The 17,648-nt window shown below is 42.7% G+C and overlaps 1 protein-coding gene across 11 annotated transcripts in view; it reads right to left on the minus strand.

Moving 5' to 3' along the window:
• nrg1 (neuregulin 1) overlaps window positions 1-17,648 on the minus strand; it is a 74,196-nt gene that overhangs the window by 27,625 nt on the left and 28,923 nt on the right. For 8 of the 11 annotated variants that reach the window (XM_081702467.1, XM_081702463.1, XM_081702462.1 and 5 more), the window contains exons 2-3: window positions 13,055-13,220; window positions 10,816-10,937 (exon numbers count right to left, since the gene is read on the minus strand). In XM_081702467.1, the coding sequence (XP_081558593.1) occupies window positions 10,816-10,937; window positions 13,055-13,220 (288 nt within the window). Of the gene's footprint in view, window positions 1-6; window positions 2,007-10,815; window positions 10,938-13,054; window positions 13,221-17,208; window positions 17,335-17,648 lie in introns of those variants that run through there. The other 3 variants (XM_081702471.1, XM_026998233.3, XM_081702468.1) reach the window with 3 other exon arrangements.

Genomic DNA, 17,648 nt, shown 5'->3' on the forward strand with positions numbered 1-17,648 from the left:
ACTTACAGGTTTTAGTAATGATGTTGTTAGATTCCAGACTAGGATGTTGGCTTGGTGTGCTGTTCCTGCCAGGTTCTGGGGTGGTTTTTGGGATGGGCCAGACATTGGGGCCTGTGCGGCTAGTCAATGCTGATGTGGGGGTCACCTTGGGTGGGGCAGGTGCGAAGGGGCCTGCCGTAGACTCACCCTCCACGAACACCTCAGGCTGTCCAGGGTTCGTGGTGGTGCTAGGGGATGACGGCAGGGTAATGGATGAAGCAGGGTGCGAGGCAGACACAGGGAGCCCCAGAGTGGGGTCAGCGTCAATGACCACGGGGTCCTGGCCGATTCGCTTTGGGTCCAGGTGGGTGGGTGGCTCGTACTCGAAGATCTTGTCCACAAAGACCCACTTGAGGCCGGCAGTACAGAGCGCCAGGCTCAGCAGGCAGGCAAGGATAGGCAGGATGCAGATCTTCTCAGAACGGGCACAGCTGCGTATCTGCTCCAGCTCCACGCATACGCAGCAGGAGGCGGCTGCCAAGCCAAGGCAGCCCAGCGGACCACGCTCCCCCCCACCCTCCCCTACCACCTCTTCCTCCTCCTCCTCCTCCTCTTCAGCAGTCTCCTCGGGGCTAGCTTCAGGAGGAGCTTCCGAGGATGGGCCCGCAGGGGACGCAGCGTCCAGAGGTGCACAAAGTCCGACCGAGGAGTCCTCCGTTCCAACCTCCATCCCTCTTGGGTTGTCTCTGCTCGTTTGTTTGCTTTTGATCCCCTTCTCGTCTATTGTGAAAGTTTGGTCTCCAGACAGCAGGCTTCTAGCTCCGAAAGCTACGCAGCAGCAGTGGGAGCAACGCTGTTGGCATCGCGCGTCGTGGCTCGTAAAGTGTGCTGTCCATTATCAGATCGCTTGGGGGAGGGGGGGGAGAGACCAAGAGAAAGCAGTGACGATCTTCAAGCGCTGGCAGGATAACCTTGTTAGCATCCAAGACGCAGCTCTGACTTCCACGCCAGATGAGGTTTCTTCCTCCCAGGCTTGCACTCTCAAGGCATCCTTCCTCTCTTGTTGACGCAGGGAAAAATACACGTGCAGAGCGGAGCCTATAATTAACGGTGGTCTCTGGAGGCAGGGGCGGTGGCAAGGGCTCAGCACGCACCTGAGGGCAGGGCAGGGTGAGCGGTGTGAGTGGCCTGAGGCTGTAGCGGGGGCTTAGCCAGCTCAAGAGCCATGCCGTCACGCTCCACTGGCGGGGGCTAAGATGGGCTGTATCATCCAGGAGCAGCTGGTGCCCGTGCCCGTGCCCGTTCCTGTGTCTGGAAGCCGGTGCCGTGGACGAAAGACGCAGCCAATCGTTAGTGCGGCACGCACCTCCCACTGCGGAAGGATGGACAAGTGAAGAGAACACCCACTCGGCTTCTTCCAGACTCTGACCCCTCCTTCTTCTCTCTCCGTCTCTCTCTCTCCCTTCTCATAAGCTGATCTTTCTTTCTCTTTCCCTACCACCTTTTCACTCTCTCGGTCTTGTCTGTCTTTTTCTTTCACTCTCTTACAATCGCACACATGCCTTTCTTTCTCTCTCTCTCTCTCTCTCTCTCTCTCTCTATCTGGAATGTTCACGCTCCACTCTCCTGCTGTCCACTCTGCAAACAAAGCATGGTGCTAGGCAAGTCTGCACTTGATCCAATTACACAGAGAGGCAACGAATCAAAGACAAGAAAGGCAGACAGTTCCAACCTCTCTTCCTCCCTCGCTCGCTCTCTCTCTCTCTCTCTCGCTCTCTCTCACACACACATACTTACTCCATCACTGGTCCTCCTCCTCTTCCTATAACATTGATTATGCTGCTACACTCAGGGTGTTTTTATGAGCAGAAAGAACAACACCAGTGATGGCAACATGTGATATTTCTCATGGGACTGCAGGTATTATTTTCACTGGGCTCCGGCTGGCTAAAAGATCAGTGATTTTACTGGCCATTGTGCAGCAGAAGAATAAAACATGAATGAAAACATTTGATTTTCCAGACTGGGGATTAAAATCGTAAACTTGATTTGTAAAGGATAAATGGATTTGCCCTCATTTACTTCCCCTTCTCCTTGGCTGACACTTCCTACGCACTCTGTGCCCACCCCCCTTCGTTTTGCGTAGCATAATTACATTTGTCTGTACCTGCCGTTGTATCGCTGACTCAGGGGATAGGGGGAGGGTGGGCTAGGCTGTCCGGAAGCCCCATGCACTACACATAAATAGTGGATGAAGAACTGATTCCTCGGACGTTTTTACAGTCACTCCTGGAGCCTGGCTGTTTTAGTGACAAAATACCCAAGCCCACTCCAAACCTCCTAGGTAAGGGTGTCAAACTTTTTTTAAACCTCCTGCAGCACACTGTAATAAAAGCTCAATCACTTTTATATCTATAGTAAAATTAATTGCCGTGAATGTGCAATGCTAGAACAAAGGCATGTCATGTCGGTGCTCCCCGGAAGGGGGCTGGAGAGCCAGCATTACATACCTGCATATGTATAACTCTAAAGCATTAAGTTAATGCACATCATCCCCACAAAGAGGCTAATGTTATAGCTAGTAGTGTATAAGACCTTGAGGTGAACTATAGAATTCACAATATACACCACCAAACCACTATATGGAACCACACTACTGAGTCTCAAAAGAGGTATAAGCATTTGAATGCCCCGAGAAATTCAACAAGGTTTCACCTGAACATCTGTCTGCAGATCACCTAAACGAGCCTGGGTGCTGGATTTGGTTCTCATGATGTATGTAAAGCAATGTGTTCACACTAAACTGGAGTATTGTGCTGGTTTAACTCTATCAGTCCATCAAAAACCTGCTCATCACATATATCTCCTTAGCAGATTATTCTTCTTGGCCTTATCCAAGACTGACATTGTCTATGCATGTGTCAAAGGTGAAGACTTGAGTATCTCAAATACCTGGTCATACAAAAGTTTGATTGCGCAGAAACTGGTGACTCTGAGAACAGAATATTTTGAAGCATGGACACACACACACAGAGAGAGAGAGAGAGAAACCCACCCACCCACACACACTTTCTTCAGTGATATCTCTGCAGTCAAGCAGTGGTGTTACACCAACATAAGTCCTCCTTTGCTTTCTCCCAAGCCTAGGCTATGCTGTCCTGACCTGCAGTGGGCCAGCCCTAAACTACAGCAGCTAGGATCACCAGCCTGACTGCAAAACCACCACACTGGCACAAGGGGAGGGTCAGACAGCGTAACCCCCACCCCCCAGGTGTTAAGACACCAAGAGTCAAATCCAGACCAGGTCAAGGGCTAAACCCAGGCATGAGGTCTTGAGGTCAGGTCAATGGCCGTATCACAGTTACTCCCCTCTACCCCTACAGAAGCAATCCTGTCTGACAGAGATAATGAGATTCTTTAAACAGGAGGTGGGGACTCGTCTGCCTGTAATTCCTATTGTGTTAAATGGCGGAGCCATAGCTCAGAGGTGCACAACATAAAGGCAAGTGGGTGGGGAATTGGGGGGCTTACCAGTGTACTCCACCCAGTCCATGAAGTAACTTTACTTTTTATAATAACAACAATAATAATAATAATTCTTATTATTATATATGAATTATAATAAAAGTCATTTTTATTATAAATATTATATGCTTTCTCATATTAAATAAATAAATACATTTAAATCTTTATACATTCAGAACAGACAGGATGCCAGAGGCACTCCATGTCTAGTGTAACAGTCTTGTCATTGATATTACTATTGAGGGAATGAGCACAATTTGTGGGTGATAAGTACAATGATTATGATGGTTGGCTAAATAATATTAAGCCCAAGAATGACACTTTAGATAGATATACAATAGACTTAATGATGTTGCCTGTTAGCACATTAGTGGGCTAGATTTCGTTCAAAAGGAAAGCTGTAAACTCCAGTGCATCTATTACATTATGTGGCTCTTCTCAAGTTAGTCAATGGGAAGAAAACCCTCTGGAAAAAAGGCATCCAGACCTTTCATTGGAGGCTTCCAGAATTTAAGAATTTTCAGCCTTGTGAATATTGTTTGATTCAAAAGCTTTGAGATGATAAGAACAGTGGTATGGTTTGATTAATGGACTGGACTGACTTCTGTTACTGAAAGTCACTGCATCAGAGATGGATGGAACAAAGCCAAAATACTTGCCAAAGTCAGTCAGTGTCTGAGACTAACTCACTATGCAGGTCTGTCCATCAGAGATGTGGAAATGTCAAAGAGCCTTTTCACACCATTGAGCCTCTTCCATCAGAGAGCCACCATGCCACAGCATGTGGTCAACGAACTCTGCAGGACAATCACAGCTCAGATACTCAGAGTGACTTCACCATCTGCTCCCTGGAAATATACAGCACATCACAAACACGTGCAGCTTCATGATGAATCCCTCTTGCAGAGAAAAAAAACCTCACAAGAGCCAAACGAAGGTGCTAAAGTTCCATCAAACAGGAAGAGGTAAATACCAATGTTAATTATTTGACTAGCAAAAAGGGGGATAAATTAAATTTCCTTGTTGTGGCCTTTTACAGGAAGTCACATGAATTATTTATGGATGAGAGAGAGAATGAAGGAAAGAGATGAGAAAGAGAGTGAGTCTCTTGGAACAAACTGACCTGGAAAAATCCCTGTGCAGAGTTTAAATTGATGAGAGAAGGCTGCCTACTGGCATAGAGGTGGTTACTGGTGCATTAGAAGATGAGGGGCATTTTCATGCCAGCAGACAGAGAAGTATAACTTTTAACCAAAAAGGGAAGAGGTTTTAGAGGCAGGCTCAAATTCAATAACGTTGCCATTATGTGCTGACGTACAGACAACAAGAGGCTTTTAGAAAAATAAAAGAGCTCTTTTCATCCTTCTTAAGCACAATATCATTGCCAGGCCCAGACAACATTTGTGACTAAAATGCTACCCCCTGCTGGTAGCCTGTGGAGGGGGGGGGGGAGATGCTTGGTGCTGCAGCCTATTCTTTCCCTTGGCTGTGACTGAACAGAAAAAAGGCAGCAGTCATTGTACGAGGAGGACAAGATTAAGAGGCCAAGCTCTGCATGTGTGTGTTTGAATGTGTACGTGTGTGTGTGTGTGTGTGTGCGCGCGCGCGCGCGTCTCTTCACCTCTGCCTGCCCGCCTGGCTGGTGCCTTCACCACAAGCTCATCCGTCTCCCACCCTGACCCTCTCTGTGTCGCCTGACACACATGCGCTTGTGCGCACACACACGCACGCCTATGCTGTGGCCGGCCTCCCAGCTGTGCATGTAATGGAGCTCGAGGGCAGGAAGTAAGTCATTCGATTGAGGATGGAGTGGGGGTTAGAAAAACCCCATTATCATTACGGTTAGGTGGACACTAGTTCATTTTTTACACAACGCCTTCAGGGGTGGGTAAAGCACAGGAGTGGGCAGGGGGTGGGGCTGTCTGTGTTCAGCACTGCTCTGCTGGACAGCTCCCATCTGATAGAGTGCCCTAATGTTCCCAGACAAATCTACAGTCTAGAATGAAACTTGTTCAGTTACCCTTCAGTGGAAGATTTTGCACTGAAACTTTGATTTAACACAGGAAGACATACAGTATACACATGTATGACGACAGTTGATATGTCCCTGATGTTGATGTTGACCCAAGCTAAACAGAGCGCAGAGTTCCTTTGTGTAACAGTATACATTATGTAGGATATGACCTTTTAAGATCCTAGCCCATGTCTCCTAGGTTTGAGCAATGTATGAGCGGATGGCAAAAAGACTCCTTCATTATAATACATCACCAGAGTATCCAGCAAGTTACAATGGCATGAAAACAAATTCAACTTCTAAATGTGACAGTTTTACATTTAACTTGCTTAGTAAAACACTAAACAATGTAGAACTGTTAAGATATTGCACACAAAATATGAAATTCAAATTGCAATATTACACCATAGTGATAACTAGTATAAGCTATGATGCACTGATTGAAAATTATTCATAATTGACCAGAATGCCTTAACACTTGCCTATAATATTTGTAATTAAAGAAAATTAAATTAAATCTGTAACTAAATATCTGTAATGTAAATTTTATTTAAATTACTTCTATGAATAAACTCAGTCATATGTTTTTGAAATGCCAGCAATGAAGATTATACTCATCAAGAAAAGGTGTTATAGCTTCATCTCACCCCCATTTATGATCAATTTCCTCAGTTTCCTGTTCTAGTTCATCTCTGGAGCTAAGTTATAAGCATTAGGGAGTTTCTAAAACTAAAAGAGAGCAATAGTCTGGCTCTTAGCAGTGATCTGACAGAGGTGCAGGGTTAAAGGGGCCTGCACTCTCTGAGTGCAGACATAATTAATGCACTTGCAGAGGAACAGCATGTTCTCTTGTTCAGACACTGTCCCCAAATGGATATGGAATAGAACTTCCTGCAGAGTGAGTCATGCCACTCTATCATTTATATTTATCCTGTTTGGGAAAGAAACATAACAGGGAAAAGGGACACACAATGTTTATAATGAAGGTACTCCGGTTTTCCCTCACTGTTGGGTCATTGTCCAATATCCTCTGGGAATAACTCTGCAGGAACTAAGCCTACTCTCTGCCCATGACTGTTAGCCACTGGTTAGGGAAACATACCCCCAATAATATCCCCTACTGCTACAGTTCATTAACTAAAACCGGAACTAAATTTAAAATCAATTTCATGACAGCAAAAGCAACATTAATGTCTAAAGAAATATTAAGATCCCACTTCCCGGATCGCTGGGTGGAAAAAAAAAAAAAAAAAAAAAAAAAAAAAAAAAAGTTCCTCATGTTTGAGATTCATTTGAAAAGATTGAAGCACAGCACAGAACAGTGGTTTTGGATCTGCATAAGCCTACTGTAACAAAGACTAGACTGAGAGAGCAAGAGAGAGAGAGAGATAGGACAGAGAGAGGAAAATGTGTAATTATTTTGGCAAAAAATACACATATGGTGTGCAGGAGGCAAGAAAAGAAATGAAGAGTTTAGAACCAAGACTCTGGATACGCAGACAGTAGGATTGAGAGTTTTACAGCGCTGTACTTTTGTGGCAAAAATACACAGGCACTGACGTGAAAAATGATGTGAAAAACAGTGAAGAATGACCAAATTAAATGACCAAACTAAAATTAATACCCCAACCACTGTGTTTGACAGAACTATAGGTTACTAAGTATGCTGTTTAATGTCCTGCACTCTCACTCTGAAGGAAAGTAAGAGACAAAATATCTTCAACTGCAGTCATAACATGCAGTCATTGTTAACTCAGGCCAACAAGTAAAGCGCTGGGTGAAGATCCATTCTCTTCTCTAACCAGGCAAACCTTTACCCCTGTGGTAACACGTAATGCCTCATGGTGTTTAAAAAACAACCACAATAAAAAACAAGATGTATTTTATGCTCAAATCAAAACAAACCTAAATGAGACCTGAGAATGGGGACTTGATAGTCACAGTCTGATAAGAGAATTTCACCAGATTCAGATATTTTCCCAGAAGTCTTTGTACTTGTCTAGACATTTATTCATCTTCTCCACTCAAAACAGGACGTATTCAGATAACAGCTTATAAAAAACAATCTGACATTTCCACAGAATTTAATTATTAGGAGGTCCAAATACCACATGTATTACATATAGTCTCTGCAGACAGCACTAAACACGCTGACATATTATTCCTGCATACAGCTGGACTTTTTAGTCACTCAAGACTCTAAGAGCAGGCTACACTCTAGAGTCCCTCACCATTACCTTATGTCTGGTATCCAGACGTGTGGCTCCTGTACTAATCACCCCCTGAAACATACCTACTTGAAGAGATAATGATTTTGGCTGTATTCTGTGGGAGACATTACAAGTAATCACTAATAAAAATGGTTTTAAAATGATTGCGTTGGTCATATTGTGTATAAATGACTCACCAGTTTAATCAGTTCAAACAGGTATATGAATAAGATGGACATTTTCTTTATTATTAAAGACAATCCTAACTTTAAATGCTGCTTTCAGGAGGCATTGGAAACCAACATCTGAGTACGGTGTAGTGGCAAAAAACTCCCCTTTCCTTAAAACCAAATGGTGCAGGCTGGTACAGCCGGAGAGGAATGAACCCCTTCACTCATACAGCATCCATTTTTCACCCTTCGCAGCATTATCCTGCATTTACAGCTGTCTACCTCTCCACAAAATGTGGAGTTGTGTTGTGTTGGGAGAACTCAAATCAATAGCCATAGATTTAGTCTGTTTGCATAATAAAGATGCTCTTAGACCGAAGATATTGCTTGACACTTTGTGAACTACATTATTCCTACAAAGGGAGTCTAGCAAAGTGACATTTTCACCCATAATACACAATAAAAGTAATTCCACTACCATTTGAAATCATACCCTCTGAGTGGACAGCTTATTAGTAATAAGTGAGAAAAAGCAGACCAGTGTTGGAACTCTACTTATTTTCAGTACATGACATTAACCCTCTAATAGTTGATTCATGGTCAGCTAGAGCCTAAACCCTATAGTGCTCACCCACCACATTGTTTTTTTAAGTACCTTTTAGTAGTTTGGATGAATAAAAAGGGTTACAGATAAAATCTTGCAGTGTTCATATTTACATATGAACAAATAACATAACAAAATAATCCACAATATATGTTCCTTACCCACCATCACGCAAGTCATTTTAATGTTGCTTGAGGTGAAAGTATACAGAATCCATTCTCATCCACCAAATACTAGTATATCTGAACTCCCAGGATGAATTGAGGTTGCTTTAACTATTAAGTAGGTACAGTATAGGATTTTTCTGAAGCCTTGTGAAGTATCATCTGATACAGCTGGCTAATGCTGGTCGTTATATCAATGAAATGGAGAGAAACGACTTCCCTTCAATGGATCAAATGAAAAGCACTGATGAATATGGGGAAGGTCTTCTTGGGGGAGCTAATGATAGCTGGTGGTCTCAAGTTGCAAGAAAATGCTACCTATATGGTGAACATTGAGGGGAAACCACTCAGACAAAATGCCCACAAATCAATGGCATGCTGAATCCGGACTCATGCATTCGCTGGGGCGAGGCATTCGATCACTTGGCTAGAAATTAGTTCTTAGCCTGATTTTAAAACAGCACCTCTAGAACCCTCTGTTGTCTTTCTCCTTCCCCATGCAGGATACCAAGGTTATCCAATGTCACGACTGCTGCCGTGGGGAACCTGGCAGTGGACCACCAGCACGGTTGGCGGCTCTCTTACACCACAGCACAGCACAGAGGTCGTCACTACCTATGCCAAGTCTACCCTCACCCCCACAGCGGCCTAACAGATACTGCATTAAGAAGTGTTGACAGTGTGCTGATTGCCGAACGATGCCACATAAAGCACTCACCTTACAATAAAAATAGAAAGGAATGGGGGAGAAGTAAAGCTACCTGAAAGGTTCTGAACAGATGCCTCTCAATGGTCTCAGAGGACCATTGTGTCAAAGGCAAACATGGTCTGTTTTATAAGTTAATGCCTTTCACAAATAATCCTGGGACGATAGAAAGACTTTCAGAAAGATTGCAATATTCAATTCGATAGTATTTTGAACATTAGAGCATCCAAAGTGCCTTGTGCACATCTGCGGCTAGATGGTGGCTCAGTGGTGAAGGTACTTGACTTGTAATTGGATGGTTGCTGGTTCAAGCCCCACCACTGCCAAATTGCCACTGTTGGGCCCCTGAGCAAGGCCCTTAACCTCAATTGCTCAAGTTGTACTCAGTCATAGTTGTAAGTTGCTTTGGACAAAGGCATCAGATAAATGTAAATGCAGCCTTAAAGAAGTTCCTGGATTATATTTCTGGATCTGAAACCTCATTAGGTCCTTTTTTTCAGATATAACTGATAATTCACTGATCAGAATAATCCCAGAGCAGAAGCAGAAAGCAGCTTCATTGATCGTGCCTACACACTCCTTGAGGTGCCGATATTAAGCAAGGCTTTCCAATTGGCAAGGGCCCTGTCCTTGCTGCTCTAATAATGTCTGGGATGAAGCAGCCTTTTCAGTCTTGGCAGACATTCAAGGAGGTACTATACACTAATTGAAAAAAGTGATTAAGTGACCAGATTAAACAGAATTGCATACTGGTCATGTGCTCAGTGCAGGGATGAGACGGAGACTAGGCAAAACAAACCCCATGAACTTGCTCAAGGTACTTTAGGCATGTTTTACTTGAATTTTTGCTTGAAGTTTCGCAGAGCATGTGCATCCGAAGGAGAGGTGCCACCATAAACTCTGCCAACCTGACCAGATGTGGCAACACAATGAGAGGTACCAAGCTGACCAGAGGCTCCAACCTGTGGAGGTGGCTGAGGGCTATATCACATGCTTAAAGCAGGCAGTTCTTCCTTTGGTTCCATTAATTGTGTCGGCCTATTCAAGCAGGTTGGACATTCAACAAGGATCACTTGAAGCAATTTAAGATGTTATGTTGTCACCAAACAATTTTATTTGCGGTTGTCTGGCCCCCCTTGGGACATCAAAGCTAATCACTACAAACATCCTACATTATACAAAGAGCTGCAGGTGTTCAATGCAGCTGCGTCAAGTTTAGTATTTTAGGGTTTCCTTAAATTCAAACTTACCTGTGATATTAACTTATTTGGCTATCTGAAGTTGTGATAAAGCATGATATATCTAAAACACAGCCACAGTTATAATTTATTCAGTCCTATGTTGCTTTCCATGTTTAACAAGTAGCTTATATTTGAAGAAACACTGAAATCTTATTTGGTGCTCGAGTTGATAGTTCTGGAATGAATAGTTAGCTCCTCTTACCTCTGATGACGGTCACATTGCCGCTCTGTTGATCTTCACCATATCCATTGATGACTTTGCATTGGTACTCCCCACCATCGGACTCTGCAACTTTCATTAAATGAAGCTCTGATAGTGTCCCTCTGTCAGACAAACGTAAAACACCATCATGTTTTCTGAATTGTATTCTTCGATTATAATGACATGAAAACAACCTTACATGTCAGAAAATATACATGCAAAATGGAATGGTGGATTGTATTTATAATGACTATAATACAAGTACTCGTTATGTACAAAATACTTTTTATCACGTCTGCACATCTTATGTTCGATTAAACATGTCCGTGTTGGTTTCAGTGAATGATGAATAAACTGTAGCACATGACTAGAGAAGTTGCCCTTTTTGTGTCTCTGGTCCACTTGTCCAGCATGTTAATGCAAGTTCATCACAATGCTAGCAAGTGACTGCACGGCTGTTTAAAATAGGCTCTGTAGTTTGGTTTAGCCTCTGTAGTCTGATGTGTGGTCTTTGTTGCACCAGATTTAGTTAGGCACAGAGTATTCAACTGACACTGGTTTCACTAAGCATCCATTTAGTGTTCGCAATATAACTTGCCACAGTATCATGCTTTTGGAAGTCCTTGAGGTACTATTCTTCCAGACGAGGCGAACAATACTGTTTGTATGGTTTTTGAGAATTTTAAAGTTATATGACCAACAAACCGATATTGCTAATGTAAATTTGTGTAACCAGTGTAAGATTAGCATTCAGCCCCACTACGTGGCTGCTGTAGAAATGTGATCTATCAAACTGCTCTAAAACAGCACAGACATGATAAGTATAAAATTATAAGGCAAGCACCCAAACTGGACAGCACGCCTTTTGATTTTTAAATAAACACATTAGCATTATCTATGCAGACTTGAACTTAACTGGAATGCCTGGGAGCACAACCACGATGTGAAGTTTGACTGGGCAGAAACTGTTGACTAATACACCGAAGAAAGCTCTGTAAAACCCAGTCACAGCCAGAGTGCTGATGAAGCTACATGAATCATAATCCAATCCATCTCAAACTTTGAGTAAAGCACCCCCCCCCCACACACACACACACACTTCTGTCTTCGTTTCAGCAAAATCTTATTTCTCTCCTCTGAATTTATTTCCTTTTGTGTCCATCATTGGTGACTGCAGTCTGCTGATTGCAGTCACCAATGATTTACAAGATCAGCACCCACCTAGATGACTTATATTATTTATGTAGATTAGAAGAACACATGCTTATGGTAATAAGCAACTTGTAAAAGTGGCACATGAACCACCCAGATGACTTTGGCTATCATTCTTGTAAATTGGGGCGTACATGCAAGTGATATAAAAATAAGGGATTGGAACACAGTATTAATATGAACTGAAGGCGTATCATACTGAGAAGTTTGCAAGGATAAAATGGAAATATTCTACATTAGCTTATTTTACTTATGATTTAGAAATACCTAAACAAATTATATATTATTCTCATTTACATATTCTTTTATTCAGCATCCGTGTTCAGAAAGAGACCCCCCCCCCCCCGTGTTTTACATGTTGTATGATAACCATGAGTTGCTCCATTAGAATATTTCATTTCCTTTATAGATAGTGGAATGGAAAATCTCCAGTTTGCTCTGTCATTAATGTAAATATTAACGCAAATTGGAATCTGCCAGTAATGTTTAGAAAGTCACTATGCATCCAGGTAACTTCCTCAACTATCCTGTCCTTTGCCCAGGGTAATGAATGTGTTTGTCATGACACAAATGTTTCTGGATGAAAATCAGAGTCCAGGAACTCTGAGAGCTAAGGAAGGGTGGCAGACCTAATATGTAAATGAACTTAAACACAGAGGAACTTCTTTGCTAAATATCTTGGCTAAATGATAGGAGAATATCTGGAGTATTTGGAGAATATCTGGAATATTTGGAGAATATCTTTTGATAGGGAGTAATATCTTTACATCATGTTAACATCAAGCTGTGAACTTTGATAAAAATCTGTCCCCTAGACTCACAATACAGGCGGATGTTTAGTGTAGACTTCCACAGCCAAGGGATCCAGCAAGCATGGATGGACATAACTTTTCCATCACTTCAGCACACTTACGTTACCCATTAACTCATGACTCAAATTTCCTTGGAGCGGGTGGAACACCGCTCAGAAACGGAGTCCTCTCGAATCTTCTGCTGCCAAATAGGAATATGGCAAGGAGGTGCTTACCTTTTCTTCATCTTGATTTTCCTGGTTTTGGTGCTAGCTATCTCCATCCTATTCTGGTACCATTTGAACTTGGTCTGCCTGCCGCCAGCTAGGAGCTCGCACTTCAGGGTCGTCTTCTGCCCTTCTGGCACCGTCACGCTCCTCACTGCCTTTAATTTGGGTGTGGCTGGAACACAGGAAAAGCATTGGTAGGTTAATCACTGGTGTCATCTGAGCGGCACACATACCCTCTCCTAGAATAGCACATAATCCAAGTCATTGAAAAGTGTAGAAAATTGACCGGATGATTGGATGCTTATACAAAACTAGAAAAGGCACGGCAACGATACCACAAGCTGTGGTTTTGTAACCGCTTTCCTTCATCTAGACCTTTTATTAGTGCTCTGTGTTTATCTCAAGAACCTCTGCATAGACTCCTTTGAAGTGTCCAGTCCCTTTGCTGACTGAAACCATAACTAATTGGCCAGCTTAGACAGTGGGATAGAAAGAGAGACATGGACATGTGTTCAATCTGTGCCAGCAGAACAGACCGCAGCTCTATGCATCACGACACTCTATCGTAAACGCATTATGCTGGACCATCTTTTCAACAAACCCCAGTCATTGTACAATACCATGGGAGTCAGTGATGCCTTTTGCCCCCTTGCACAACCAAAGCTCGCTCCATGGAGGGTCTGCCGATTCTCTCTAAGGCAGCTTCTCCAGTTACAGACAAACCCGGAAGAACAATACCCCGGTCCCCCACCACCCCTACCCCATGCTTGAAGTGACCCACACTGCTGCCATGAAACTGTCTAGTTCAATGCAGTTCTGCCTTTGAGAGAACACTCTCATTATGCACCAGCTTTATGCCAGAGTGGTCCATCAACTATTTGATGTCTCTAACAGCAGAAGGAGTTTTTGGAGCATGCTGGTGGGGAACGCGGGAGTATACCAGTCACTCACAAACTGGACTTCAAAGGCTTGAGATTCCACACAAAGGCTCCTCGCACAGTGACATGGCATGAATCTTATGCACGCAGCTACCACGCCACCCAGACAGATTATCATGGTCTGTCATGGAACAAACATGAAGATGCCTCAGCGACATAGAGGGAAGTATATACTTTAGGGGACATATCTATGGTTTTATAAAATATGCAACAGATATTACATCAGCACCCTGCAAAACATGCAAGGAAAGGCATTTGGGCAATTTGGGAGGAGAGAGAGAGAGAGAGAGAGAGAGAGAGAGAGAGAGAGAGAGAGAGAGAGAGATAGATAGATGGATGCCCTCTCACGGATGCAACAAAAATCTTACATACAGTGGCACAACAGACAGTCAGTAATGGTTTAGCTCTATTGATGTAAACTTCCTCCAAAGGAAACTGTTACACTAAAGTAAATGAAGAAAGATAAAAACATCAACTGCAGATGGAGCACATATGTATACATATTCTGCTCACTGTTAAAGTAGTATTAAACATCTTGATTATTTGATATCAAACATTCTGTAATTCAATTGAATGCTACCTTCCCAGGAAGCAGTTGAAAACAGTTTCTTCATGTTCATTCCCAGTTCTGGCTATGTCTCACCACCAATATAATCATGTAAAAAACATGAAAGGATCTAGCGGAATGCTGAAGAGTGTACGAGAGAGACAGAATATGAAAGAGAAAGTGGGGGGGGAATGAAGGATGTCGTGAATGTGCTGTAAATCATTGTGTCTAAGAATGCTGAAAAGAATAGTGGTCTGCAAATAGCATGAGGACAATGATGATGGAGAGGAATGCATCTGTAGTTACTGCACCCTGCAACATGAGTTGGCATTAGGCATTGTGAGGGTTGTGATGCATGAATGACATTTCAAGTGCGGATTGCTAATTCACACGAGTTATTTCAATATTCAAGCCAATAAGATTAGTGATGCGCATCATTTGGGAAATAGATAACATAGTTTACCATAGAAGTTTGAGATGAAAAAAAATGACAAATGCCAAGAGCCAAGAGTGACACACTGCTCCAGTGTGAGCCTCACTGTTGTCTTAAGGGGCTATAATGCCCTCTGCAGCTTGGATCTTATGATATTCAGCTAAGTGTATTTGTTGGTGTTTTGAAACTAGAAGGTAAGCAAGATTTTGTTAATCAGAGAAAGGTGCTCATTGTGAATCAGTGAATAACTCTGGTTGCTTAAAAAAATTCATCCATAATTCTTTTAAATTTTAAATCAGCTGTGTGGTTAGGCTTTCAAACACTCCAACTGCTCCACACACACACACACACACACACACACACACTTCCATTCTTGCAGGCTCTTCTCAGTCCACCTTTCATATCTGGGCAGGTCTGGGATTACACAAAGCATTGAGCAATGCAGAACTCACAATACCTGAACAGGCAAAGCTCAGGAGAAATCGCATGGATTTCACACTGAATGCATTCATACCGGTTTTAGTTCACCGTGAAGGGGAACAAACTTACTCACAGCTGTTACTTTCACTCCCAATCACCTCAGGGGAATGTCGCCCAACCCAAACCGGAACCTTTTACTCTCATTCTCATTAAAAAAAAAAAAAGAAAAAAGAAATCTGTTAAGAGGTTAAATTCCATTGCTAAGTAGGTGTAATTCAATGCTAGTTGCTAAACAAGGAAAATTTTGCCTGCTTCAACCCACTGTCTGGGTGCCCCATGATAGGTGCCCCATGATAAAAACATGCCATTCATTCGCTTGAACTAAAATCACTGAGGATCTGATGGATTCCAATTTACATGCACATATGCACTTTGTGCTTGTTTGTCTGTGCACACTATAATAAATGCAGATGTACCTGTTTCTGGTCAAGCGATGTAAGGTAAAACATTTCAAACATCTCAATCAGCCAACTGTCTATATACCCGTACTAACACAGAACATGGTTATGGATGCAAGAATTATTAAGATGGAGACTTCAGTGTTGCCCATCAATAAAGACGTCCTACCGCAAAATGACTATACAGCAAGCAAAAGAGCAATACCAAGTGTCAGCTACTACAAAACATGACACCCCCAGATATGGTTTAACCTATTCCAAAGAGCAGTCTAGTTCCCACTCTAGTTGGGATATTTACAGCCAAACTGGGTCAATGCCTCAATACAACTTATAGCCAGAGTACACAGATGTCTGCTGCAGCACTGTGCACCCCCCCGACTGCCCATTCAGAGCGGATGGCCCCAAAACACGTAATAAACAGCAAGAACATGAAGGGTCCTCACGTAAGACAAGATCACTTCATTCTGGCTCATCTCGCTGTTTTCTCAGGGCCCAGGGCGTCAGCCTGCTCAGGCCGGACCGCCAGCTGTTTCTCTGTGTCATGGAGGAGCCCCCTTTGGGGGAAAACTCCTACGCGGTTTACAGGCCACAAAATTTACACGGATCTGGGGCCACATTCCAGCCTTCGCTGCTCTGCTGAGCAAGGAATTCCATGATCTAATATGGGGCCCAGACACACGCGGGGTCCGCCATCACTGGACAGCAGGGAATTGAGCAGTAACTGATAGCTAATGCCAGTGCCTCCGCTGGAGAACTGGACTTGGTGTTGTAATTGGATGAAAGAGGTGGGGTTAGGGGTTAAATGCACACTGACAAGTCCTCTTTGGGAGAGACCTAAAGTCTGAACTTTAACATTTACTCCAATTAACTTATTAACAATTAACTTATTATAAAGAATCAACAATTCTTTATATGTAATAAAGAGTATAACTAACTGTTCAACAGAAAGGAAGGATCACTAAGGGAATCTAATTGCTTCTTAAGTACTTCACTAATTCAATCTGTTCCTTATTTGTATAAAGCATTAACATCTGATTTGAAAAATGGTTAAGTACTGACCATTCTGCCTTGACCAGTAGAAGCCAATATAGACTACCATTCAATCATACGAATGTCAAATTCATTTTTAAAAAGTAACAATCACATTTACAATAAATAATATACTATTTACAAATAAGCAGTGAAAAATGAATAAATAATTCCCTACAATACCTATGACACTGACAATTTAAACAGTGCATAACAGGTTTTCAGGAAGACTTAACTCTGTTATTAAATGAAATCTGCAAAGTACAAAGCAAATTAAATTTTATCACGTCAATCCTTTGTTTACAGAAGTCCCCATTTAAAACCCAGTGACTCACAGTTCATCACCAATAGACTGACACCTGTCAGAGTTCAATGACATCCTCAAGAAACAACTCCAAATCTGCAGGCTTGACATATCAAATGACATAGAAAAAAATGTTGCCGCTATATTCCAGAAATCAACAATGTTTCATAAATAAATAGGATCGTGTTACACCCCTTCAAATTTCCACATCTACGCTGGCAAAGATTTCCAGCGTCAGCGCCCGAATGTGCTTGTTCCAACACGATTGGTTTCAATGTACTTTCTGCGAAATGAGGAAGTCATGTCTAGTAGATTTACAAGCACTAAATTGAGAAATAACAGAAAATGCAACAAACAAGCACTCGGTAGGAATTCCTAACATTAACAGACAATGGGATCAGACAACATTCGTGCGACCCGAGAGGAAACACGCGTTGCACCTGTCATACCAAAAAATTAGGTTGCCCCTTC

This window comes from Electrophorus electricus, chromosome 19 (assembly GCF_041902795.1).
Source record: "Electrophorus electricus isolate QZ-2024a chromosome 19, ASM4190279v1, whole genome shotgun sequence".
NCBI classification, from domain to species: domain Eukaryota; kingdom Metazoa; phylum Chordata; class Actinopteri; order Gymnotiformes; family Gymnotidae; genus Electrophorus; species Electrophorus electricus.